We start from the raw sequence: 26,952 nt of genomic DNA on the forward strand, positions 1-26,952 counted from the left end.
ACTTGCTCCTCCACCCCTTCCCCCAAAACTTCTCTCCCTTTCCTCTCCCCTGCACTTTTGCGATCTCAATGTCACTGGGCCTCGTAAGATCATTGTCCTGCCCACCCTTGTTCCCCTCCCATGCCTCGTGGTGCCTTTAAACATTTGTGTATAGGTGCGCTATAAATAAGATATCATTTCATATCATATCATATCATACCCTCATTAGTTTTGGATAGGGCGATTGCCTGTGTAGTTTTAGATGTTAGGTCTGACATTCCGATAGGGAGCAGGTAGACAGTGGCACATCTGTATTAGAGCAGAGGGTTGCGTAGTAAGTGGTGGACCTTGTTAGACAAGAATTGCACGTAGTGCAGGCAATTGTTCAAGCTGCATCATTTTCTTTTCTTTGGGGATGAATTGTTTCGAGGGTCATGGGTGCACGAGGTTTGTAAGTAGCAACTGTCTGGTTTTGTGGGAGGGGGATTTGATACATATCTAAAATAACTTACCAAGTCCCTTAAATATATATCCTTGCAGAGGAGCTCTAAAATTGAATGTGGACAATCCGGTCACCCAAACTGACACTTTCCTTAGGCGGCACCCCTTTATCTGTGTGATAGAGTCTTCGTCAGGAATCATATTCAAAAGTGGAAAGAGGCATGCTTCACCGGCCTACATACTGTCATCTATCCAACTGTAGTAAAGCTCCAGGATCGTCGAGGATGGGTCCATATCACTGATGTTCGCAAAGACAAGAGCATTGCTTCTCAAGACACAACATAATAGCAGAAGATTATTTACATTTTTTTACAGCCATCCATATTTACAAAAAAAAAACACAAATGTGGGGGATCAGGAAGTTTTTGATACAAAATGTGTAGCAAAGAAAAGAACATTTCAGTGTCTTGGAACTCTTCTGTTTTGTAGAGCATGATGATGTTAATATATTTTAGTGTAGGATTAATACATTTGTTTTAATTGCCTCTAAAAGAAGAAGGTGAAATAGAAAATGGATGGGAAAAGAGACAGGGGAGAAAGAACTATGATGAATGGAGAGGGCTTCCACAATGGCATCGAAGAAGAGCATAGTTCATGAACTGGAAGTGTCTGATATGATGAGATGATGCGTGTGGGGAAAGAGAGAGTAAATGGCACATGCTTCATCTGCTCTCTCATTCCACACGTAGTAGGAAAATACAAGGATTTCTTGCACCATGAAGTGACTTATGAAGAAGCAGGATGCCTAATGCACTTGTCCTTATGCACAACTAGAAGTCTCTTTCAAGGTACAAAGGTAACAATTCAGTGGGTGAATGAAGGGGACCAGGTATTTGAAGATTATGTTGTGAAATTAACAAAAATGATGGAAAATGAAGAAATGCAGTATAAGATAATAGAATACATGACAAAAGTTCCTGAAGATTGCATTGCACAAATAAGGAAGGGCAAACGTCCCTCAGGGGCCATACAAGGCCAGTGATAAGAATAGAGGGAGCAGTATGGTATGGGGACAAATGAGTGGAGGGAATAATGCAGTGTCGTTCTGAGGGAGTGGTGGGTTTTGAACAGAATGTGTCAGCCAAGGTGAATATCAGCTGCCACACAAGTACAGGCTGCAGCAGATTTGAAATGGCTGCAGCTGACTAGGTGCTAATTACTGCAATTGGCAAATTCAACAGCAAAAGGTTTAAACCCAATTAGGGAGGAAAGGAAGGCTCTGTGGTTCGCGGCCTTCCAGAATCAATTTGTGCTAGACCACCTAACAGCCATTGAAGGAGGTGTTTTCACAAATCTTGGGACAGGTTGCTGTACTGCACACCTGATGGTGATGCCTCAAATGGAACTCTAAGTGCAGCCATACTAGAGATACGGACCCTCCAGGGAAAGATGACAAGCAAAGTTAATGTAGTCTAAGCAAAATACTGGCTGGATAGCATCTTCACAATTTTACCCACCCGGCTTTCTGGATTGTTTTCAGTGACTTTCTCTGTGTTAGTGCTCATTCTCATCACCTTCTACATTATTAAGAACATTACCAAGCAAAAAGTATATTTGATTTTACCCTTGAGTGTTGACAAAAATGGTTTTGAAATGAAGAGTAGGAACAAAACAATGGGGGCAAGTGAGAGGGAGTATTCTGATGGATGGGTTATTTCACAGCCTGCTGAAGCTGAACATTACAAAGAGTTGTGGATGCAATGTTGAAAGGATAGGACAGTGTGTGTATGGGTGGGGGAAGAATTGAATGGTTGGGAGGAGACTGGGGGTATATGACCAGACTGGAAAAAATGTTTATGCATAAAAATGAGATTGCTAAAAAGGAACAGAAGGACCAGAAAGATGAAGATATAAATACTTTAATAAAAGGGGGGGGATAATGTAAAAAAGATCCAACAAAGTAAAAAATGAACACACTTTTCAGCTGCGAGAGAAGCACTGCAAAATGGGAGGTGGCTCATCCTGATGTTTTCCAAAATAAAACCCATACTAAAACTAATCTGTGAATACAGTGCCACAGATAAGTATAATCAAAACCTAGTGCTAGCTCAAAACATGGTAAATGGCTTGCTTTTGTAGAAAACGTTTGTTAGTATTTTACGTGCTGGGAAACCCACTGTGGCTTGTGACTTAATGCAGAGTCTGCAATCCAAGGCTAGTGTTGAAAGAAGTACACAATGGTTGTTGCTCTTTCGGGTCATAGATTACAGCTTGCATGTTCCAACAACAAGCTATGATTGCATGACTATTTAATAATTCAAAGTCACTTGTAAAATATGAATTTCTAATGGAGTAAAAAGAACCACAGTGGTTTCAAAATGCCCAATAGTTCACTTTGCCTGGGAAAAGGGTTAGAGTGTCCCCAATATGCAACATTTATATATATATTAGTGCGTGCTTGGTTCAAGGCTCTGAGGGTGACATGGTGGGCAGCTCTTCCCATGAGAATCAGGATGAGTCGAACAGGGCAGTTGATTAAAGTTCCACTGGGCGTATCAAATTTTTCAATGAATTAACTCTGTATTGTTTGAATTAGGGGTGGATTGTGATGTCATAATTACTATTGAGGGCGGTGTGGGAAGAATCATGGACCCAATTACTAAATGTAATGTATGCTTTTCTATAAGGGTTCAAAGTGCAAAAGCCAATCAGCTTTGTGCAGGGAGATTGTTCATGTCACACAATCACAAACACTTATTACTTTGCATTACATAAAAGTTATAACTTTAGGGACGCTTCTTTGACAGAGCCTTTTCATGTAGTTCTGTTGTGCTGTCTGTTCGAATTTGCTGGCCCACCTGCGTCTGGGGCCCTGAATAAAACGCTTACTTCTTGCAACAGCATACACTCTTTTTTGACTACTTTTGTAATTTCTTGGTGAGTTTTTTTAGGCAACCCCCGACTCATGTATGGCATCATTATCAATGTATTACATTCTACCTAAAGTCCCCAATGTGTTTGCCCGATAAAAATGTGCACAAGAAATATTGTGACAAAATAAACTTATCAACAACTGCAAATTAATTTGAGTTACTTATACATTTAACCTAAGTGGCTTCTGACAGTACTCCCCTTTTTTGAAATGCTTGCTGGTGTTCTTTCTGATGATATCATACACACGTGTTGCCAACATAGATGCATGTAGATATGACCAGCAAGTCTTAAAAAAAAAAGTTTTATGGATTTTATTTACTTAGGTTTTTGTTGTTCAGTGTTGATTCCATTCTGAATGAAGGCTGCACTTTTGAAGATTACAATAATACGTCAAGTGTCAATTGTAAAGTTTCAATTATCCTAATGTCCTCCCTATTCATGTTGACCCTTCTACTATTCTAGGTGGGTGCACTTTGGTGCACAGTTAAGACACAGTGGGAGATGGAACATTAGGTGGACTTTCCAAGTTACTTGATTCACACAAACCTTCATCTATATCCTCTTCCGATTTCTACCATTTTCTTGGAAAATAGAGAAACATTTAAACATCTCTTCCAGGAGTATTTCATGATGTCAAACTGCATATTCAAAAATACCTTGAACAATTTGTTCAGAATCTGGAAAGCCTTACGTTTGAATGCCATGCATGTGTTTGGTCAGTGAGTTCAATCTGTATATTTATGCTTGTTAATGTTGAGCAAACACAATGACATTCTGACAGAATAGACGTACAATCGGATGCAAATACAGGGAAAGAGGCAATGTTAGTAAAGTAGGACTTAAACTTGGGAAAAGGATGACCATGCAATAAATACATTATACAATAATCCCTGGTCCCCTAATATAAAGCTTCCTGCACATACATACAATAGTAAAAGGGAGTAAATGTTTGGTCAGTAATGGTGACAGGGTTCAATCAGATGTGTGCATTGTTCTGTTCAGGTGGGTGTGGGACGTCCCCTTGATGGCAAATATGAATAGTTTAAGTGTGGTCTTGAATAATTCCAATATTGTACAACATATAAAAGTCGGGTAACATTTAGCTAATTCCTGAACTGATTGTTCAATATACATAAATTGATATAGTCAATGATTTTGTTTTTTATCACTCATGTCCTTATGTCTTTTATCTTATACTAACATTAACCTAATGGGGCACGTGCATATGTTTCACCCACCTAGGGCTTCCTCAAGGCACAAACAGAACTTATACTTTAACCATTTGTTAAAATTTCAATCCAATTAACAGTTCAATTAGAAATCACGGTTTGCCCAAATCACACATGTAAAGTACTTTCAATATAATTTTCCACCAGGACCAGTATAAAGCCAATTAGTCATATCACATTTGATTAAAATTGCTCACCATAATGTGATACTCTTTTTTAATTTACCAACATATTTATAATATCTAAAACATGTTTTCTGTTATGTTGCTTTATATGATCAAGAAACTATGTACACCCATGAATAAACAAGTCCATATTTAGGGATCAGTCCCAAAACACCGGTAATTCCATCATCAAGGCTGAATGCATGTTTGGGCAAGGATAATTATCCTGGATTTAAGTAAGAGTAGAACAAGATATAACTTGGAGTAGACCAGGATCTACAGAAACACATCAATATACGTGTGTGTGAAGAAACCAATAACACAGATAATACTTGGAAAAGTATAACACATGACTAAAATGAACTAACTGAACCCTAAATGTGGACTTATTTATGAAAGGGGGTTGCATATCTACAGATTGAACTGCTAAGGAAACTAGATGGTTTATGGGAGAACCAAGATGTGACCTGGGATATTCCCACCCTGATAGCGGTTCCCCCCCAATTAGCAATCGATTTTGATATTGGTGGTCTGGGCATTCCAGTGGGGAGTTGCAAGTAGTGAGAAAGAGCAAAATCAGGAGGGGGAATAGGGTATTGTGGGAGACAGATTGTGCAAAGAGGAGGATCATAGTAGATATGGGGTAAAGTAGAAAGCAATGTAGAGATGTAATGTGGGGGGGAGACTATGGAGAGATGTGTAGACATGGAGTAGCAATTTGGAGCGGGGGGTTTTAAAGTAAGTGGAAATGATAAGGAGAGTATGAGCAGAGAGGAAGAGCAAGGAGCAGGTTCAACAATGGTTCAATTAGCTGAGGACAAGGGTGGAGAGCAGGGCTTTATCAGAATGCTAATTGAGGAGAGGCTTGTTTTTCCTAATGTTGAGTATTAATCCTAGCAGGCATGGTGACAGCCATGATGAATTGTGGGAGTCTTAGACCACTGGTATTTAAAGAGGACACAGAAGTTTGAGCCTTTGGAGATGGGGGAGGAGGTAAGGGTGATGAATATGTGGATAGGATGAATGGGTTTGGAATTGGAGGCTGGGAGATATACAAACATCTTGGGGGAGTTGAACATAAGGTTGTGTACGGCCACCCACTGGCATATGGCACTCAAACTCTGCATATAAAATGCTTTTCCAAGCAGAGATGTGGGGTAGATCTTTTTCTTTCACAGGTGCCTCCCTCTGGAATAGCCTCCCATGCCCTCTCAGACTTGAGCCGGATCTCCTTTAGTTCTGGCAGCTTCTCAAGAACCTCCTTTTCTCTTCCTCCTTCCCTCTCCCCCTCCCCTGTATATGCCCCTCTCTGCCTTATTTTGACTTGCTTTCTGGTTCCTTATGATTCATACAGGACACCAGGCCCTCCTCAACCAGCCTACCCCAGCACTTAGTCTTGACTGACCCCCCAACCCAAACATGCACTTGTCCTTCGGGACTCGCTCCCCCTGCAGTAGTTGGCTAGGCATGCACCCCTGTTGAGCCCATTCAGCCCCATCCTCACACTTAGCATGTGGACCTTCTTTCCCGTGCACTCTCTGCATTCCCACACCACTTGTCCCCATGTCCACCTCTTAGCACTTGCCTAGCCCATGCCCCCCCTTCTACACCTTCATTCAATGTGCACACTCACCACCCTGACTTGCACTTCCTTCCTCTCCATATTTTTATGTTTCATTTTATTTGGCATTTATAAAGCGTATATACATCAAATGGTGTTTCAAGGTGCCACAATACAAAAAAGAGCAGGGGGACAGGAGAGAAAACAACAATAATGGTCCTACTAGTGTGGTGGAGGAGAGGAAAGGGCCCAGTTGAACAGAGCCAATTTATAAGGGTTAGCATTAGCGCCTTCCGCTGTGACCAGCACACCACCACCACCCCGCCACCCCCAACCCTGCTCCCCTGCACTTTGTGTTACAGAGCCTCCATGATCCAAATGGCACAAGCCCTAGTAGGGCTGGTTTTGTTGCCTTGAAACACCATTTTCTGTATAGTCGCATTATAAAAGACCCAATAAAAAAATAAACACATGTCAATTCTGTGGCAGAATAAATGCTTGTGTTCATTAAGCCAAAGTCCCGTATGGGCTCCAAAAATGAGAATTAACAGCGTCCCTTTCACCACTCCTATTCCAGCTGTATTCCATGAGACCGAGTGGCCCTAAAGGTGCGTGGGTTTGGTGGTAATTCAGCAGATTTACTGCTGAATTATCAGCACTCTCTTAATGAGGCCCTAAATACATAGCCCCTGTTTTATAGTGACTGTATGAACGTCACCCAACAAATGCATTTGCTAAAAATGTACCCACTTTAAACGTGGTCTGTTCATCTTTGTTAAAGACAATAAACGCCATCCGTTGTGTTGTTTCAAGTAAACATGTGGATTTTACCACCATGCGGCCTTGACTTCTGTGTCACATTTACAGTGTGGTGAGGAAGGCTTATGCACGCACTTTCAGGGAAGCCCTGCAAACTAGTTACACACTGATGTTCCTGAGCACTGAGAGCATAACTGAGAAACTGTTTTTAACATAGAGAATATATTTCAGAAATATTCAGCAGGAAGTTGGAGGTGGGATTTTGAGAGCCACCACTCAAGAAATATTTCAGAAAACCAGTAGAAGTGAGAAAACACCATATCACGAGGATGCACATTGATCAAAGTATGAGGATGAGAAGTACATGTCTGAATTAAGAGGAGTAGGCGCCTGATTTACTCGCTGAGCTTGGATGTGTGAGTTGCGGAGCACAGCTGTCAGAGATGTCACGTAGTAGATTGTGATACTAAAGGATCAAGGTTGTCTATGCTGGAGTTAAAGTTTACAGGTTGTTTTGACTGTGTAAGGGTTGTCATGTTAACAACTTGCTGGAGCTGTTTTTTTTGTTTTGTTTGGGATCTAGTAGAATGTAATACTTCACTGTGCATTTAATTGCGAACACTGAGACCCTTATTATAAGTTTGCCAGTATCCCGCTGGTAATACCGGCACATTGCCCCTACCGTTACTGGCACCAGTTATCCTGGCATTGCCAGCATTTTTCCCAGCAATTTTTCCAGAACGGCAAAACTGTTATAACCACCTCAAAATGTCTATGTGGCCATGATGGAAACATTAACAAAACTGGTAGTTCATTGGCATCTATAACATTGGAAGATATCTCTCAGTAGGACAATTCACCAAGGTTATTAAAAAACTAAAGTTTAATAATACAACTTCAATCTATATTATGCATAACAGGATGAGTGGAAAAAACAATGTTGCATGGTTAATGTATGCATTTTATATGAGTCAATGGAAGTTCTTACCTCTGAGGAAGATGACTTAAAGTAGGCCACACCAAATAAGATACTTTGAAGGGGTGTAACCGTTTTTTCATAACTGATTTCCTGGCTGCCTTTACCGAGCCAAGATCCTTTTCCAGGTCGTGTAAAACTGGAAGACATTTTGAAAAGATTAGTGAAGAGATGAAAAGGGAACACACTGCATTTTGTGAAGTTGTTATAAACTAATAGTTTCTTGTTTGGAGCAAAATAAGTCCAGTTTGCATTTACACAACACCCTATGACAAGCGTTTACCACTATTTAATAGATTGATTTATTTTGGTAACATTCCCCTTAGTCTTAGATTAAACGTAATGTTGCAAGGTACCTACACTATATTAATATGTATATATCTTTACGAACATATGCAGACGATAAGAAGCATAGTTTATTAGGTGATGTAAGAAACAGGAAGAGCAAGTATCCTTGTGAATACTATATTGAACTAAATACACAGTCTGTCATAAACTGCACAGACAGAACTAAATTGTCTCTATCCGACATTGAACCATATGGTAGAAAACAACTATTTAAGAAAGGTAGAGTTCACCGCCACACCAAATCCAGTGCCACACACAATTCCACCATCTCTCAGTCTGGTAGAGCTTCTCTGCAAAATCAATGAGGATCAGTCATCTTAAACTCACTTACACAAAAGATCCAATGGAGAAGAAGCAGGATTTTAGGTTTCATTAGCATGGTATAAGATGTACAGTTGAATAGGAAAAAAGGCACATAAGTAACACCATGTTAAGACTCCCGCAACAGCAGGACTCAGCAAGCTCATATATTTTTGTTTGGATAGCAATGTGAACATTGACAATAAGTGTTCTACATGTGTATACATGGATGTCTTTGTTTCACATGTTTGGGTATCTTACAACAATAGCAGTGCAGATACATTACTCATGTCTAGTATGAAAGCAATGGGACAGTGAGAGGGGATAACACTAACGAGTCAAGAAGGAAACATTCAATGAGCAATAGTTGCACTATTTGATATTTACATTTAATAGCAGATTCTCAAATACATTGTGTACATTTATGTAGAGGACCTGGGAGAGGATGCAGGTTTGATGAGGAGACTGGAATGTCAATTACCAGATCAGGCACGTCTTCATGTCAGAGAAGGTACTTTTGTAGGGGTGTGGTTTTGAAATAGGGATAGCCTTAATGTCAGGGAAGAGTGTGGGTAGTACAAGGGAGTGAGTTGCTACATATTTAGTTAACCATATTGTGAGGAGTAGGCTGTCAATAGATTTGTATATCAGAGGAATGAATATAAAGTGGGATTGGTGGTGTATGGATAATCATCACTAACAGAGGAAGTGCACACTTGTGAACAAGAATCTGAAGATGGTGAAGAGGGTACACATAGGAATTTAATGACCTTGTTGATTGGGTAAAGGGGAAAACAGGGAGTCCAAAGAGAAGGCTTGCACAATAATCATGTCTTCTGAGGACAAGGGTACAAATGAGAAATTTGTTAGAGTGGTAAATTGAAAAAGAAGCAGATTACCCAGATGTTAAGTTGGTCAAGACTGCCATATGTAGCCGTACAAATAAAGAAAAGTTGTTCTTTCAGATTGCTTTGTGAAGTAAAAGCCCCAGGTACAATGGCGGTTGCATGAGGGTGTCAGGAGGAAGGAATGAGATGAGCGAAGGAGCAGTGAAGTGCTAGAAGGATGGAGGTAGATGTATGTTTTGGATATATACAGACTGAGGGACATAATCTAATGGTGAGAAGAGGTTTACATGTCAGCAGTGTAGGTGTCAGTAGTGTAGGAGGAATGGTCAATGTTAAGGATGGGAAGGAGAACATGATGTGGGTGCTGTCATGAGTGAGATGATAGACAAACATAAATTAGGGAAATTGGTATGCCTTGTGATGAGTGGTAGAGCGTGGACAAAAGAGAGTCAAGAAGATACCTTTATGGGGTAAAACATAGTATGAGGGTTGCAGATTATGGTCCTGCATTGCTGGTAAAAGAAAGATTGGGCATATATGCTAATCCAGCAAATACTGTCTCCTAGAAGCCAAAAACCAAGAGAGTAAAGAGTAGGGAGGGATTGCCAACAGTGCAAAAGCAATTGAAAGATAAAGGGGAATGATAATAGAGGACATTCTAGAGATAGGGTAGAAAGATAGATTTGGGTCTGGCAGGGTTATTGGGGTCAGCTAGGTTTTTTCCTTAGAATGAGTAGGATGTGGGCCTCTGATTAAAGTCTGGGAAGAGCCCAGAGGACAGGGGGAGGATAAAGGATGGAAGCAGTGTGGGCAGGTTATGGGGTGCCAGCTACTTCATGGTTTGGGGGGCAAAGGATTTTGCAAAAGCCAGGAAAGTTTGGCCAACAGGAGGATAGTTGCCATTTCAGCAATAGTAAAGAATAATGGGATGGGAGGAGGTAAAAAAGGCTAGTAAGTATAGACGATTTTAGAAAATTTAGTAGAGACCTAACATGTAAATCATACGCATTGAAAGAAAATAGAGTGGTGAGTGGAATAAGGGAGCTGAGTGGACAACGGTAAATGGGGTACTTATTTATAGCAGATGACTAAAAAAGTTGATTGAGCAGATACGATTGGAAAAGTTACATGACTTGGCACAACACATTGAGGGAAGAGCATATCAAGTGAAAATTGTTATTGTATACATTAAGGAATGCCTTAGACAGGTTGTGTGCATCAAAGTAAGTTAAGGTGCATGTCACCACACAATTGATGCATGGCAGGGATGTGGCAGGTTTAACAACATGGAAAGGAGGGAGTGAGGGAGATGATGGATAAGAAGAGGAAGGGGTCAAGAGCTACAGGGGTTGATCGTTTCAGAGAGGGGGGAGATATGATCCACTCAGTTTCTAGGAATGTGACAAGTGAGTGGTGAAAAAAGTTGGAATTTCATGCTCATGGGGCTGATATCTCCAGTCATTTGGCCAATACTTCAATGGACAGAAATACCATTTACAGCACAAAATTATTTAAAAGAGGTTAAGATATTTAAAGGCATTATAGAGGATTGTTATGAGTAGGGCTAAAACAAGCTGTTGAAGAGCAATATGTGTAAAGAAGAAGGTTATGAAGTTGAACTTGGGAAGGACCAGAGATGGAGTTTCGTCATTGATGAGTCACTGCTATTATTTAGATGGGTAAGTGATGTGGGAGAATGCAGTGCATTCAGTTTGAAGAGCTGCTAGTGTGTCTGAATCTTGGGGTGTGATCTAGTTATCTGTTGTGACCAGCATTGAACAATTAAATAACTGTGACCGGACATATTCTGAAGCCCTGGTCTAATTTCAGTGGTGGCTACACGGTGGGCAGTGATGACTGAAGAAGTGAAACTATGGGATAGATGAGCTTAATATGAGAAAGAGGAGTGTTATTTTAGCCTCTGATGAGGCAGCCAGAGTGGTTAATGATAGGGATGGATAGTAGAGAATTGAGGCGCTGTGGTGTGTCATACTGGTGGATGATCAAACTCACCAAATGTTAGGTACGGATAGATGGACTACGGGAAAAATGAAGATGGTTTGCTAGTAACAAGTAGTGAACAGCCCTGACTGTGATTTGGCCAGTAAAAATGAAACTACATAATTTAAATAGATTGGTAGAAAACAAATGTATCTGGGAGAATGGAAATCTGGCAATTTATTTAATTCCACATTTTCTCTTCAAGCAAAAGGATTTTAAAGATGGGTTATTTTATAGCAATATTCTAACGGAAATGTGAGTGGGATAGATAAGAGCATGTGCAGCAGAGAGTGTGTCTAAACCTGTAGTCCATGATCCAGATCCAGATATTGATCTGGCAATGGTAGGTGTGGTGTCGAAACATAGGGGGAATACAGAGTTAAGCGCTGAGGCGACGTCCATAGCTTAGGCAGCTTGGATGAGAGAGTCTAATAAAGAGGGAGTTAGGTCAAGTTTGAAGTTAAGGCCAGAGGTTCACTTCCAGATCATAAGTGGTGAGGAGACATTATACATACAAGATTTGCAGGAACATTTTAATAATCAGGCTAGTGATAAATGTGCATTGCCAGGAATGTCTGGGAAAAATGCCAATATAATGAGCTTGAGATTGTGTCAGATTGTTACATATGAGTGGGTGTGTAACTGAATGTAAAGCCTGCTGAGAGGTTGCCAGATATTTCTGTGCGCCATTTCTGTAGTACAGGGTTCTGTCACTTTTTACCTTAACATTTTATTTATTTATACATGTATTTATTGTTTATTTGTACAGCTCTTATACACAAGTGAAGTGCTTCAGCGTGCTTCAAGGCGGCCAGAGAGCAAGGGAAGACAGTAGTCATTCTATAGGCCTTGACGTTTCTGAATGATCTAATACAACGTAACTAGTGTACTAGGCCTGATGGCATTTCTCCTAGTGCAAGTTCATGAAGTGTTACAGACACAAACAAACTAGGGAGGGCAAACAAAGGGAGGACAAGACAGAATTCAGTCATGCAAGTGTACAGACAGATGTGCAAGGAAGGGGGGGTAAGTGTGCCCAGTCCAGCAGGGCCCTGGGTTATGTGCAGAGAGGTTACACCCCTCATAGAGCGTATGCTGAAGTGCAGTAGTTTAACATAGTGCAGAGGCCCGGAGGCAAGTGCAAATAATGGTGGGGGTGTCTGGGACCTGTGAGGCTCTGAAGGTGAACCAGGCGACCAGTCAGTAAAAACTAAACAGAGTTAGGAAGGGAAGGTGGAGTGAGGCAGGAGAGGAAAAGTGAGGTTAGCAGGGGAGAGGAAGAGACACAGAGGAAGCAGTGCAGGCATGCTGTTCCAGAGGGGGGCACCTGCAGAGGACAAAGATCTACCCCCAAATCTCTGCTTAGAAAAATGTCTCACCCATAAACAGTTGGAGGAAGACGAGCAGAGGGCTCTAGAAGGAGAGTATTTAGGAAGAGTGTGTTGTAGATAGAACATTAAATGATTACTAATGGTTATGAAGGGGATAGTGTTTCACAATGTAGGGCCCAAAAGCAAAAAGGAACACCAGATGTGTCTATTTAGACTGAATCCAAAAATCTGGTGGTGCAAAGCAAAGAATAACGTATTGAGCATGATGGAGAGCTCCGATCCACATTTTAAACAAGCATATAGTTTTTGGTTTTATGGAGGCCTCTGTTGGCCATAGAGATTGTCTGAACTCCAATTTGACCCTAAAAGGCGGGCAATGCAGTCTATTTCTAATTTTGAAACAAGCAACCATTGGCTGGTGTTACAAAGGCCTCAGTGGACCATACATATGGTCTGAGCGCCTATTCTGCTTCTTAAATGAAGAGTAGCAATAATTGTATGTTGTTCTGGAGGTCTCTGTGGGCCATGCACATGGCCCAAACTCCAGTTCTGTTCATTAAAGGCCGATAAAGCAGCAGTTGTTTCAAAATGTCTCAATTGCAGAAGCAGGCGGCTTACAGCATGCTGTGTCCTCAGAAGGGAGTGGATGAGATGAATGGAATATAAGGGACATATAACTAGTGCTGTCTAGATATGAAATGGCAAATGCTTGCACTGTCTGTCCTCTACGTGGAATTTGTGGGAAAAATATTTCTTCCTAATGCAAAATGCCATCTGGTGAGGGCAGGATTGCTCAAACTTTTTTTTTTAACATAAAATCAGCCACACTTATGAAATGCTCCAAAAATGATAGTGCATGTGTGTGTGCTTTGCAGCAACCAGTCTACTGACATCTACAATTCAAGCTCTGCAGTGGATATGAAGGTCAACTGTGCTTCCAGACAGCTTCTGTGACACAAGGTCCCTGCAGACAGAAGTAGCATTTTATCTGTCTGCACCTCTGATCTACATTTTGATGATTGTGTAATCTAAACAGGCTGGTGGCACACAAAGCATGCTTTGGCATGGTGACTGCTGGAATTGTAAAATGATAAAGCCAAATATAATGTGTTACCACACCAATTTCAGCTCTGTGAGCAGGGCCTAACTAAGACATGTGTGAGGGATATCAGTGCTGTGACTTCCTGGCTCCACAGCCGCCATGTGGAACACTTGGAAGGATACTGCTACTTTGATTCTTCAGCCAAATGGATCATACCTGGAGGTCTTTTACGGAATAGTGCTTCAGAAGCAGCCTCGCAATAGGGTGCTGACCACTAAAGACACTATGAAACTAGCAAGATGAAAAAGTGTGCAGGTTTGAGTAGCCTGAAAGGGAGGATAGGACTGGACAAGGGTTGCACAATCTTTCGTTTGTGATAGTTTTCTTCTCTTTCTTGTCCCCTCCATTTCTTGCAAGGTACTCTCGGTGTGATGTCACATAGTTAGGGTTTGGACCCCTTACAGGAGACTTGCTTTAGAAGAATACTCTGTGGCACCTGTCTTTAAAGTGAGAGGGACACCCCCTCTATCTTCAATTAATGTTTAGACATCTACAAGAACAAAAATAAATCATGTGGTCCTCTGGTGGGAATACAGTCTTTCCCAAACTCTTCTATCAGGGAGGTGAAGACAGAAGGCATTGGTGGAAACCAATGTGAGCTCTTTTTTGAATGCTCCTTTCAGTAGCAGACCCTGAGAAAGATTAGAGAGCGCACCCTGAGCAAAGTGGAGCGGTCAGGAGAAACGCTCGACTTACAGGTATGAAGAGAAAGTCTATGTCGTGACTGCTCCTGGGACTGTGAATGCTGATGCTAGGCACTAGCAACGCCTGCATGGTCCCATGCTCTGACGTCACAGCTGAGTTGAGGGTAGTGGCGGCATCCTGGTGGGAGTGCCAGTTCTCCTCTAACTGGCATACTACCAGGCCAGAAGAACTGAGTGGTGCAGATGGAGGTCCCTTACACTTTATTCAGGGAACAAGTAAATAAGCCAAGCCCCCGGCTTGACACAGCAATTCATTGCAGGTCCCGTCTTCTGAAAGTGGATGCAAGAAAACGGGAATCAGAAGGCCTCCCCCGCCCCCTCAATTGAAGGTGTTGGCATGGTCCACAAGGCAGTTTTGATGACAAACACTGCTTTGCTTAGTGAGCTCTTGTCCACATCAAGGGGTTGAGGGTCAGCATCTCCCAGCTTAAGTAATCAGGAATGGTCGGTACTGCAGAAGGGTGCCCGGATGTATGGCCGGGGAAGAGAACCTTGGCCCGTTCCACTGGATTTTCACATCTTTAGAAGTTTGAGCTATCAGATTTTCATTGCCGGAATAGTACTCTGCTCACTGCACCAAATGTTTGGCCTGCTCCCAAAGGGCTACACCTTTGGAACAGTGTGAGGTCCATGCTTCCTCTGACTCATGGAATCTCGCATCTCCCTTACCATCAAGAGTCACTGTGGATCATTCCACTCTCATGCTTGGCCTTGGGGGCATTCCCCCTTTGGGCCAGGCGCGCTATACAAATAAATAAATACAAATTGCTGGAGCAGCGCTATACCCTGTTTTTGGCAACCTGCAATGTCTTGTGCGCCTGCCTGGTTTGTAGCTCTCCAACTGCAAGGCCACCTGCTGAGTTTGTCATGCATTGTGCAGTTTCTCCATCTGTCTCTCTCTCCCCGTTTCCATCTCTCTGCTCTCTCCCTCCATGGTGGTCTCCATCCCTCCTATTTACTCTAACTGCTACTCTATTACCTATCTTACTTCTCTCTCGAAGTCTGGAACGAAGAAGTTCAAAAAAGATCTCCTGGTCTCCAATACAGGCTTGCCCATCGCTGACAGCTACGTTAATGCTTCCTCCAGGCACAATGGCACAGACATCCTCTTTGTTGCCCCTTCTCCAGACCTTTGGCCTCTCCACATGGGCTCAGTCCACTCTCATTTCTCTTCTTCACTAATTAGTGGTGGCACCAGATGGGAAGTATTCTTGGCATGCTTCTCATCCTCTAGGTGCATCATTCATTTCTCTTAGAATGGGACTGTCATGGCTGAGGGCTCTCAGCCCAACTTCCTCCTTTTTGATAAGTGCCTTCCGTCTCTCATCAACTTCCTTTCTTCTCCTGCACTCCTCTATCTGCCACCCCTCTTGCCACTTCTCCACCACTGACAGATGTACCACACCCCTCTACCCCTCTTCTGAAGACATTCAAAGGTGGCAACTAGTTGAACCTAGCCACCCTCAACTCTCGCTCTGCTGCTAAACACTCCTCTGATAACTGTCTCCTTCTTGAAGACGTTGATCTTGATGTTCTTGCTCTCACTGAGATGTAATTCACTGCCAGCTCTCTTAACACACTCCTCCCTGATGGCTACAAGATCCTCTCTAAGCCAAGGCAAACCCCTCTGGAGTTGGAGTGGCTGTGAAATCTTCCCTGAATGGTTCCTTGATACTATAATTCCTACTAAGATGTACTCTTCCTCCGAATGCTTTAACTGCAGGACTGGTGTTTCTCCAACCCTCTTGTTGACTCTCACCACCATCTATTGGACACATGGGCTGGTATCCCTCTTCCTCAAGGAGTGGTCTGACATCACCTCTTCTCTTCTTGCCTCCACCTGAAAGCTTCTCCTCCTAGGAGACTTCAATAGTCACCTAGACTCTACTGATTCGGACACTGGACTCTTAAGCAGTCACTGTGACTTTCTTTCCCTCACCATTCTTCCCTCTGGTCTGACACAATCAGCCGGACATACTTTGCAAGCTCTCATCTCAGGAGCCATACTCATATCCAGCTCTCTCACTATGCCTCTCTCCTGGTCTGACCCTGCTCTCCCGTCCTATCACCTGTATCTCTTAGGTCTCTCTGCTAAGCCTCTTCTTGCACTGCCAGCCTCCTTCTCTGTCATTGATGAAGCAAGTGCCATTTGCTACTTTTTCTGACACTTTCATTCCCCTTCCCACTCCTGCCACAGTCTCCCACACTGACTCTGCCATTGCTAATCTTCACCTGTCATCACCAGCACCTTGGACATCCTAGCCCCTGTCATGAGGATCCGCATGAAGCCTACCTCCAAAGACAACATTTGGTATGACTCTGACCTAGCCTCTCTGAAACGCAAGTGCAGAGTTACTGAGTGGAAGTGGTGGGCATCTGGCACATCCTCCGACAGACTGGCCAGCCACCTGCCCCAAATGTCACTCTCCTCCACACCCTTGTCTCCTCCCTCCCCAGCTCTCTGGGCTCCCTTAAACCCCATCCACGCTTTCCTCCTACTCTCCTCTATCTCACCCAGAGGACCGGATGAGGTGTCTAGACTAATCCTTTCTATGAAAGTCTCCCCCAAACAGGTGCTCCCCTGCTCCTCCAGAACTATCAAGGACTACATTGCCTTCCTTGTACCAGCCTTGTACAATTTGTTTAATCAATCATTTCCCACTGACTCCTTCCTGCTATATCTCAAGCACTCTTGTGTACATCCTCTCCTCAAAAAGCCCTCTGCCGACCCATGCTGCCTGGCTAACTACTGCTTTATCTCGATTACACACTTGGTGGGCAAACTCCTGGAGAAGCTGATAATCTCTCAACGTATCCAATACACTGAATCTGTTGTATGTCTACATGACCACCAGTCTGTCTTCAGAGCTACCAGAGGCACGGAAACTGCTTTACTGAACACCCGTGATGACTTGCTCTCAAATCTAGATTCAAACTCTCCTTCTATTCTTATCGTTCTTGATCTTTCCTCTGCCTTCAACATGGTCAATCATGCCACCCGGACACATCGGCTCTGTGACAACATTGGCATCACAGGCCTGGCACTGGCCTGGTTGAACACATTCCTCTCTGACTGACCTTCCCAGGTTCAGCTGGGCCCTTTTCTACCCCCTACCACAATCTCCACCTGCGGTGTCCCTCAAGGCTCTTTCCTCTAGCTGTGGCTCTTCAACATCTACCTTGCACCTTGTTGTAATGTTATGCATTGGAATGCATGAAACCTTGGACATAGCCTTATGCTGTTTACCTACGTCCAAGGTCCAAGGTTTTGTGTTGGGCAGTTAGAGAAGTTACCTTCTGGGTCCGGGGTTTGCCTGCAATAAACTACGTGTCTAACCCCAACCTGCGTGCCTCGCATCTTTACATTGCTGACAAGGATTTAGGTGGCAGAACCCATGCACAACTATGCGTGCAGCTTCCCCGTATCGGCGGGTAAGGGATAAAAGCAGCCCAGCATTGAACGAAGGTGCCAAGCAGCGAGCTCTGCTTCCTCCTCTGCCGGTTAAGAGAGAGGCTGCCCGGCAATGCAGACGTCCCACCTGCACCCCATTGGCAGTGTCTGCAGTAGTTGCGGGCAGGCCGGCCATGTGAGGTAGGGGCCACATCCAGATCGGGACCCATTCCAGTCCCAGTGTTAGCCTGTCGGCAAGTGGGCAGCGAGAAGCAAAGAAGGTAAGAGGGACAAGCCTTCAAGCAAGCATGCAGGATTGCTGTGCCTGGCAATAGGGAACAAGGATTTTCCTACAGAGACTTCCCCGGGGAGGAGCCTCGAGGTTGGCCTAAAGCAAGGCAGAACGCTCACAGAGACAGTGTGGCAAAGGGAAGCCGTTGCTCAGCAACGACCCTTCATGCCCTTGTCAGAGTGCATTAAGCAAGCAAAGAGCAGTAATGGGAGACACAGGCAGGCACTTACAGTCTCAATAAAAGGAAGCAATCAAGTTAAGAAAAAACAAACACTGCCAACCCATCCACGCATTCCAAGCAATATGTGTTGTCCTCCAGTCGTAAAAAGGACACACACACGCACTCTCTCAGAGGGAAGGACGTCTACAAGGCACATCCAGGAAGCAGCAGACCAACGGCAGACCACCCCAAGCCTTCCTTCCCAGCCCGGGAGAACCTCCAATTCCATGGGACCTTTTGGTAGACACATTCAAAGTCTACATGAGGGAAGTAGAGGGTGCCAGGTACACTGACGATGACAAAGAAGCAGCACTGCTGAACTGCCTAGGAACAGAGGGTCTGAGAGTATTCAGACACCTTCCTGGTGAAGATGTGCGTGCGCTGGGAGATGGTGAAGGAGAAGGTAGTGAGGGTGTGTTGAGGGCATATGAGACAGCTCTTAAGAAACTTGAAGGGCGATTTGGAAAAAGAGCAAAAGTAGTATTGGAAATATACCACTTCTTTTCCAGGGCTCAAGATGTAGGTGAGGGAATTGATGTCTACATAACTGCGTTGTGAACACTAATCTCATCTTTCAAATTCACGGGTGTGTTAGATGAAAACATCCATGACAAAATAATGATGAAAACCAGTAACTCCAGAGAGAGGGAAAGACTTTGGGTCAAAAAGTGTCCTCCTCTAGAGAACATGATTGAGATAGCAAGGCCTATTGAGGAGTCCAAAAGAAGCATTCAAGAAAAGACTGGCAGAAGTGAGACAGTGCATGCCATAGTGACCAAGAGAGGACCTGTATATTACAAGGGAAGAGTGAAGGACAACAACAGGACGTTTGGCCAAAAGGAGGCATGCAGAAAATGTGGTTAGTGGGGGCATGCCACGAAGGCAAGAGGATGCCCAGCAACAAATGTTGAATGCAGGAAATGTAGAGGTAGGGGGCCTTTTGCCCGAGTATGCAAAGTATCACTGAGAACAGACAAACTGTTAAGATGATATAACTGGATGGAGACTCTGAAACTGTTGTGGGTTATGTGGGTGATGTAGATCATGGTCCATTGTGTGAGAAGCCCAACAAAGGGGTGTTGTTGAGTGTGAGTGCAGCACTCAAAAAGAAAGGGCAGTGGGCCATGTTGTCAGTGAATGGTGTGCAGGTGCAAATGATGGTGGACACAGGGTCCCCCTACACCGTGGTTTCCGGAATTCTACAAGGCGAGTTACCATAGAGATGTGTCCACCCTTTTTCCATCCGACATTAATCCATGCACGTATGGTTGCATCCCCATTAAGGAGTTGGGTTATTATTGGGCAATAATTGAATTTGAGGGAAATTACACATTGCACATTAAGGCGATTCTGTGGTAGGTTGGGATGAGCAGGCAGCCCTTGAAATTGAAATTCGCCCAGGGAAGCTTGTGCCCATACTAAGTGATGGGGCTGGACAGGGCATGTCAAATGAGGTGGCAGTAACAGCTGCACATCTCAAGGAGGCTTTTCCTACCATATTCTCAGAATAGCTAGGCAAGCTGACAGGGTTTTCACATAAAATTGTACTCAAAAGAGGTGCGGTACTGAGTGTGCACAAGGTGAGAATGGTGACGGTATTGGCCCGGGAGGGGTTAAAGGATGAACTAATGAAGCTCCAAGCATCCAGGATCATAGAAGAGATAAAGAGTTCAGAGTGGTTGACACCTGGTGTGTTGGCCCACAAGGCAGATGGAGGCATGAGGAAGTGTGTGGATTTAAGGGACTTGAATGCCAATATATGGGTGGACAGACACCCTTTGCCCAATATAAATGAATTGTTGGCGTATGTGGGGAAGCCCACATGTTTCTCCACCTTTGACTTATCCCCAGCATACCACCAAATAGAGCTGCACGAGGACTTGTGGCTGTTGCCATTGTTTGTGACGCTGTTCCGTGCATTTCGTTTCTGTCGGATGCCCTTCAACCTGCAATCGGCCTCAGCAGTTTTTCAAAGATTAATGCAAAAACCTTTTGGGGGCATATCTGGTATTGAATATTTTCAAGATGACATCTCACCTACCCCGGTTAACAAGGAGCAGCTTAGGTCCTTTATTTGAATGACCGAATATTATGGTAGATTCATTGCATCTTATGCAGAGAAGACAGTAAATATGAGGGCTCTATTGAAAAGAGTGTTTTTTTTTTGTGGACAGAGTGTTGTCAAGAGGAGTTTCAGAAGTTAAAAGAGGAAGTAGACCATGCCCCATACTTAGGAATGTTTTCAACTAGGAACAAAACTGTGTTGACCATATATGCCAGTGAAGTGGCCATAGGAGTAGTGCGTGAACAATGGAATAATGGGGCTATCATCCCATAGCATTTGCCTCAAGGGTATTGATGGTTGCTGAAAGGAGGTATGCAGTGATTGAAAGGGAAACTTTGGCTGCAATATGGGCTTCCTGGATTTTCAGAACGTTGTTGTGGGGTGTTCCGTATATTTTACGAATTGATCATAAACCCCTTATCTATGTTTTGACCACCAAGGGTTTATCAAATGCTTCCCCTAGAATTTCTAAGTGGATGGTTGACATGCAGGTATACAATTTCAGGGTGGTGTATATTCCAGGTACCAGGAATGCTGTTGCCGACTGTTTGTCAAGTTTTCCCAGCCCAGGGAATGAGGAGAAAGATGGACAAGTTGATTGGGAAGAGTTTACCAGGGTGGAAAGTGTGTTTCCAGGGATTGACAAACAGGAGTGGGACAAGGAATGCGCTGCTGAAGCTACCTTGATAAAAATTAGGGATGGTCTTAAGTGTGGATGTGTTCACAAGGATTTGGACAAAGGATACCGGCATGTATGGAATGAGTTGTCAGAGGGCACATGGGGTGTTACTAGAGGTCAAAGGTTTGTACCTCCTCTAAATATGACATGCAGGTTGGTTAATACGGCATGTGAGGGGCATTTGGGCGGTTCATTGATATAAAGGAGGCTGAGGGAGTCGTACTGGGGGCCATGAATGGACAGCGATGTGGAGGAGGTGGTAAAAGAGTGCGTCACGTGTGCGGTTAGCGACAAAAGGCACCCAGGGTGCTATCGATATGTCCAGTCGAGGTACCTGGAGAGGTGTGGTCGAAAGTAGTCAACATCATGGGACCGATGGACATGTTGGGAAATGGCCTTAGGTAGAAGCAACCTCATTGGAGAGTGTAACTGCAGAGAAGGTGGTGGCATTCCTCAGCAAGGTGTTCGATAGGGAGGGAGTAACTGATAATGGGGTGAAATTTGTTTCTGAGTGTATGCAAGAGTTCCTAAGAAACCTGGGGATACGTCATCACAGAACTGCATTGTATAACCCCGCTGTGAACGGTTTGGTAGAGGATGAATAGGTTTGTGAAAGGTGCAGTGCAGTTGGCCATATTGAATGGTTTGTGTTGGAGGGATGTTTTGTTGGAGGCTCTCACGGCTTATAGGTATACACCTTCATTGTTTTTGGGATGTTCACCGTTTGAGCTGATGAGGGGCACGAAACCAGGATCTAAGTTTAGAGTTGTTATCCTGGGTGGAGGTGTGCGTATGGAGGTGGACATGCAGGGGGTATTGACAAGAGCTCGCCAGAGACAGGAGAAAGTCAATCGAGCATGTGGGGGAAGGAAGCACCTTTCTGTGTCTGTGGGCAATCATGTACAGATAAAGAATCCTAGGCATGTGCCCAAGGGGTCCAGGATGTATATGGATCCCCGACATGTAGTAAAGGTGGGTGGGGGATATGTGAAGTTGGATGACGGCTCCAAGTCGAGAAAAAGGTGTGTTGTTGTGATAAAAATAGGAAATACTTTTGATACCCTTGTGTGTGGGTGTGAGAGGGTACATGGTGGTGGTGAGGTGGAGAGGTTGAGTGATGGAGTGATGGGCAGATAGGGCTGGGGAGAGGTGATGGTCTGGTTGAGCGTGAGCATGGAGGGAGGTGCAAACCGAGAATGGAGTAGAGGTGTCCTTCGGTGATAGCGGCCACCCCATTCGGAAAAGGATGCTTCCGGTAAAGTTTAAGGATTATGTGTTGGGTGGTTCTAAGAATTGAACTGTCATTGGCAGTTGCCTGTGAGCATATGTGAGTGAGGACGGGGTGCGTAGTGTGTGCTAGAGTTTGAATGAAATTGGCCACAGCCAGGCATTGTGGGGTTCTGTAAATTGTTCTGTTAAATTGTTCATTTATTGTAATTGCTAAGAGAGGGGGAAGTGTTGTAATGTTATGTATTGGAATGCATGGAATCTTGGACGTAGCCTTAGGTTGTTCACCTATGTCCAAGGTTCCAGGTTTTGTGTTGGGCAGTTAGAGAAGTTACCTGCTGTGTCTGGGGTTTGCCTACAATAAACTACGTGTCTAAACCCAACCTGCATGCCTCACATCTTTAGACCCCTCTGGCCCACCTGATCTCCCACTTCTCTCCTCACTTCAAGTGGTATGCAGACACCATGCAACTTCTCCATCAAGCTTCCTTCCACTACCTCCTCTTCCTGCTCTCTCATCCTTGACATGTATCACTGCTGCTCAGTCCTAGTTTCCTGCCAATGATATCTGCCTCAATGTCAGTAAGAGTGAAAACCTTCTTATTGAGACCCCAGTTCCCTTCTTCCCTCCTATCGTCTGACTGCACTGGATGGGCGCCCTACCCTCCCCATCTTGTGAGGCAAAAAACTTGGTGTCAACTTTGACTCCTCTCTCTCCTCACATTGCAGACCTTGCCAAGAAGGATCGCTATCAGAGACATGCTCCCTTTCCTCCCCTTCTCCCCCTACCCCCAGAAACTCAATATGTCTCCAGAGCTCTGGTCGTCTCTAGGTTGGACTACTGCAACAACATCTTCCTCAATCGTCCTGTATCCTCCCTTTGACCGCTCCAACTAATCCAGACTAGGACTGCAAGACTTATTCTTGGCCTCAAGCCTAGGGTGTTAGGGATAATTCTCAGAAATGTGCTAATTCCCTCCACCTTAGGGACCCCCAGCAACTTTGCTGGATATTGAGGACTTGATTTATTTACCTGGAGAGAGTGAGACCCTTTTTTCCCACTCTCTCATGTATTTTAATGTGATTTTGAACTCGTGTTTCTTTTGGTTGTGGAGTCTGACAAACTCCATAGGCATCATCTTTTACATTGTGTCACACAGTACCTTCAGTGCAGTGACACAGGGAAGTCTTTCAGACTTACCAGTGGTTTAACTACCTTCTCTGGGATAAACTACTGTTGTCCAGAGCAATAAAGTGAAATTGACTTTACTTACATTTGTAACTTTCTAGACCCAGAACATACTATCTTACAATAGGGTGCTGGAGGGGTTACTTAATATCCCTGCTGTCTAGCTTCTCATGCAAAATGTTTATGTTACCCGTTCCTCAATGAATGGCTGTGGCAGTGGTTTACTTTAAACTACTGTGGCGTGCATTTACCGCGGGCTCTGTTCGCAGCTGCAGTAAAGCACCCAAGGGTGCCATTTTTATTCAAAATGGCCCTGGTCTTCTTTTTTCGCTATTTCTTTGTGGAAAGGTCCTTCTTGAGATTTACTCTGTGCGCCAAACCAGGTTTGGTCCCTTGTGAAGCCTGCCTCTGTCTACAAGGTGTCTGGGGTAGGCAGGAAGTGAGGGAGGTGCCCAAATCTCCCTGTGCTGAGTCTCCTAGGAGACCCAAATGCACTCTGTAGTGATTGGCCGGCTGAGTGTCTGGCAAGTACAGCCGCCCTGCTGGGTGACTGACAGCTAGGCTGGCATGAATGGGAGAGAACTGAATAAAAGGAGAGGTTTTTGGCATTGAAGGCAGAGTCGACAGCTGGATGAAGGAACTGTAACGCTCACCTTGTATCCATGGGGACGCCCCTCGACTGGCCGAAATGCTCTCTGGGACTCTGTGCCTTCTCTGAAGACCCACCTCCCGGATTCCCCTTGCAGTTCCCTTGGGGACTTCTCTCACCTTGATTTCTATGAAGATGCGCTCTCCATCCTGCCCCGCTGGGCAGGGCGCGTTGTTAGTGGCCCGTTCCGCGGAGTTCCTTCACTGGCATGGGCCAGAGTCCAGACCAGCCGCAACTCCACTTTTCAGGTAAGTCTTTAAGATGAGAGTAATGTCTGTATTGGTGAAGCACCAAGTAATCTTCTCCTCTTTTCTTGCAGATGTTGAAGGCAGAGAGTGGATACTGGAGAAGAGTTCAAGGAGGTGAGGATGGTGGCGCCAAGCGGCGCTGCGAGCGTCCTTGCAATTGGCTAATCTATGCTATTGTCTTTCCTACAGGTAATGGAAGAATCCGAGAAGAAAGTGCCCACCGGAACCTGAAGCCGATGGTTGAAGGGCTGATGAAGAAGGCCTACCAGGTGGACTGGTAAGTAGGTTACACAATGTCTCGTTCACGCTCTCCTTTCCAGAGATGATGCCGGAGGAAGATGATGGAGGTTGGAAGGCTTCGGTTGATGAGGGTGCCGCGGGCAGGTAAGGATGACGATGGTTCTTGTCTTCTCTCGCCCGTGCAGGCCAGGATGCTGAGCAGGACCCGGTGAACGTCACGCTGCAAGAGCAGAAAACTGCGAAGCGCTTGCCTCTAATCGGGCATGGTTTAAATAGCCAGCAGGTATCCCAGGTTTCTATGGGGCGGCCCCACCCTGGAAGCTAGATCGCTAGTTCCCCATTAGTCCTCATGGGGGCAGCCATTCTTGTCCATTGCCCATTGAAACCCCATCCTAGCATGCGCCTCTGATGCCAACAGCGCCAGGAATGGCTCCAAGGGATACGAGGGGGGACAAATAGAGTCTTTCGGGTCCCTATACCATATGGTAGGGATAAGGTTGTGACAGGAACTGAAGAAGAACTTGAAGAGGGAGCCTGCTGCAACTCCTGGACCATTGGTTTGCCCAGTGAAGCCCTGCTGCCGTACAGAATCTCCAATTTTGTATCGACAGTGAAGCAAGAATCCTGCAAGGACGGATTGTCCCCTTGAGTTGATGGGACCAATCAACTCCAAAGTAAGCCACCTGGACATTGTCTCAGAGCTGGTTGCATTTCCACAGAGTTGCTGCAAGAAACCGAAATGCTAGAGAGAGGAACACCAGATTGTGTGTATTGTTTTTAAGTTGGCCAAGAGCTCCAGGAAGATCATCTGGACTCCCAGGAGCCTGAGCCCCCTCAACTGAGTGCGGAACCCCAGATGCAAGAAAAGTTCATCTTGACAGACAATACCCATGGTGTTATTATTTGCGGTAGTCACAAGGAGCTGAAACACTGAAGTGCCACTTGTTGGAAAGATTGCTGGTTGCGAGCGGTGACCGTTGCATTGCAGTGCAGGAGTCCCCAGAAGACCTCGGCCTTGTCCCCATGACTGAGGCCTGGAACAGTGAGATCAGCTGAGCTGCACAGGAACAGGAGTCATCTGCTGCACTTTTTCTTCAATACAAAGGTAGTGTAAAGTCTGAGAGACCTTACCTCTCATTTTAGAGTTGCTTGCATCTTCCACTACTCACAACCTTAAACAGCTTGTGGCCCTATATTGATTCTTCTTTTCTTCAAAGGCTTCTAAAACATTGTGCAGATACCTTTCTTACTTACCTACCAGAAGTGCATCAGCTCATATAAGACTTTTCCCCATTGACTTTGGCTTAGACTATTACATTGAATGAGTCTGCTTTGGGAATCCAAAACGTATTTGCCGGCTTAAGAATATTTGCGGTCTCTTGAATGTTCTAATAACCTTTTCCTTTAACCAATTTCTAAGAATAATGTAAATGCAACAGTAAGATATTAATGTCCCCAGCAACCTAGCTATTGAAGTCACCTGAGGGTGTAGGCTCTGACTGTGGGCCATCCCAAAAGGGTCTTTACTGATTTAAGAAAATTAAGAGTGTGTGTTTTGATGTGTATTTGAGTGTTACTATTATATTGCTATTTTCTGAATAAGACTTACTCTAACTGACTGATAAGTAAATTGATAATTGTTTATTCAAGAAACCTTGTGTGTAAGTGTTTATTTAAATACTTGTCACTGTGAATCTCTGTGTAACTCCCCTACAGCTCACATTGACCCCTCTTGGGATAAGTCTGGCTGCTCAACACACTACCAACCTGTGTATTACAAGCTTATACCAAAGGTTGGGTTCCTATTGCCAGGATGTCAGGGTTGTTGAAGTGCACTCAAAGGGTTCTGCATACGATCCTGCCTAACAAAGGGGCTGCATAGTTCCTGACCTAAAATGTCTCCACTGTTTCCCGGTTGTTGCTAGGATCATGTTCAAAACCCTCTGCATCATCCACAAGGCTTTCTATGGCCCAGGACCCCCGCTACATCCAACTCTCTCTCCCTAAATACCTCTCGGTTATAGCCCTTAGTTGTTTAGCTCAAACTCTCTGCAGATAAGATGTTTCTCTAAGCA

General features: G+C 44.3%; 1 protein-coding gene across 4 annotated transcripts in view; it reads right to left on the bottom strand.

The window, feature by feature from the left end:
* Window positions 1–26,952, bottom strand: part of FAM135B (family with sequence similarity 135 member B) — a 1,878,784-nt gene that overhangs the window by 459,456 nt on the left and 1,392,376 nt on the right. For all 4 annotated transcript variants that reach the window (XM_069621672.1, XM_069621675.1, XM_069621673.1 and 1 more), the window contains one exon: window positions 8,056–8,182. In XM_069621672.1, coding sequence (XP_069477773.1) covers window positions 8,056–8,182 — 127 coding nt within the window. The remainder of the gene's footprint in view (window positions 1–8,055; window positions 8,183–26,952) is intronic.

The sequence above is a fragment of the Ambystoma mexicanum genome, chromosome 5q, assembly GCF_040938575.1.
Source record: "Ambystoma mexicanum isolate Mex_15411 chromosome 5q, UKY_AmexF1_1, whole genome shotgun sequence".
In the NCBI taxonomy this organism is placed as follows: Eukaryota; Metazoa; Chordata; class Amphibia; order Caudata; family Ambystomatidae; genus Ambystoma; species Ambystoma mexicanum.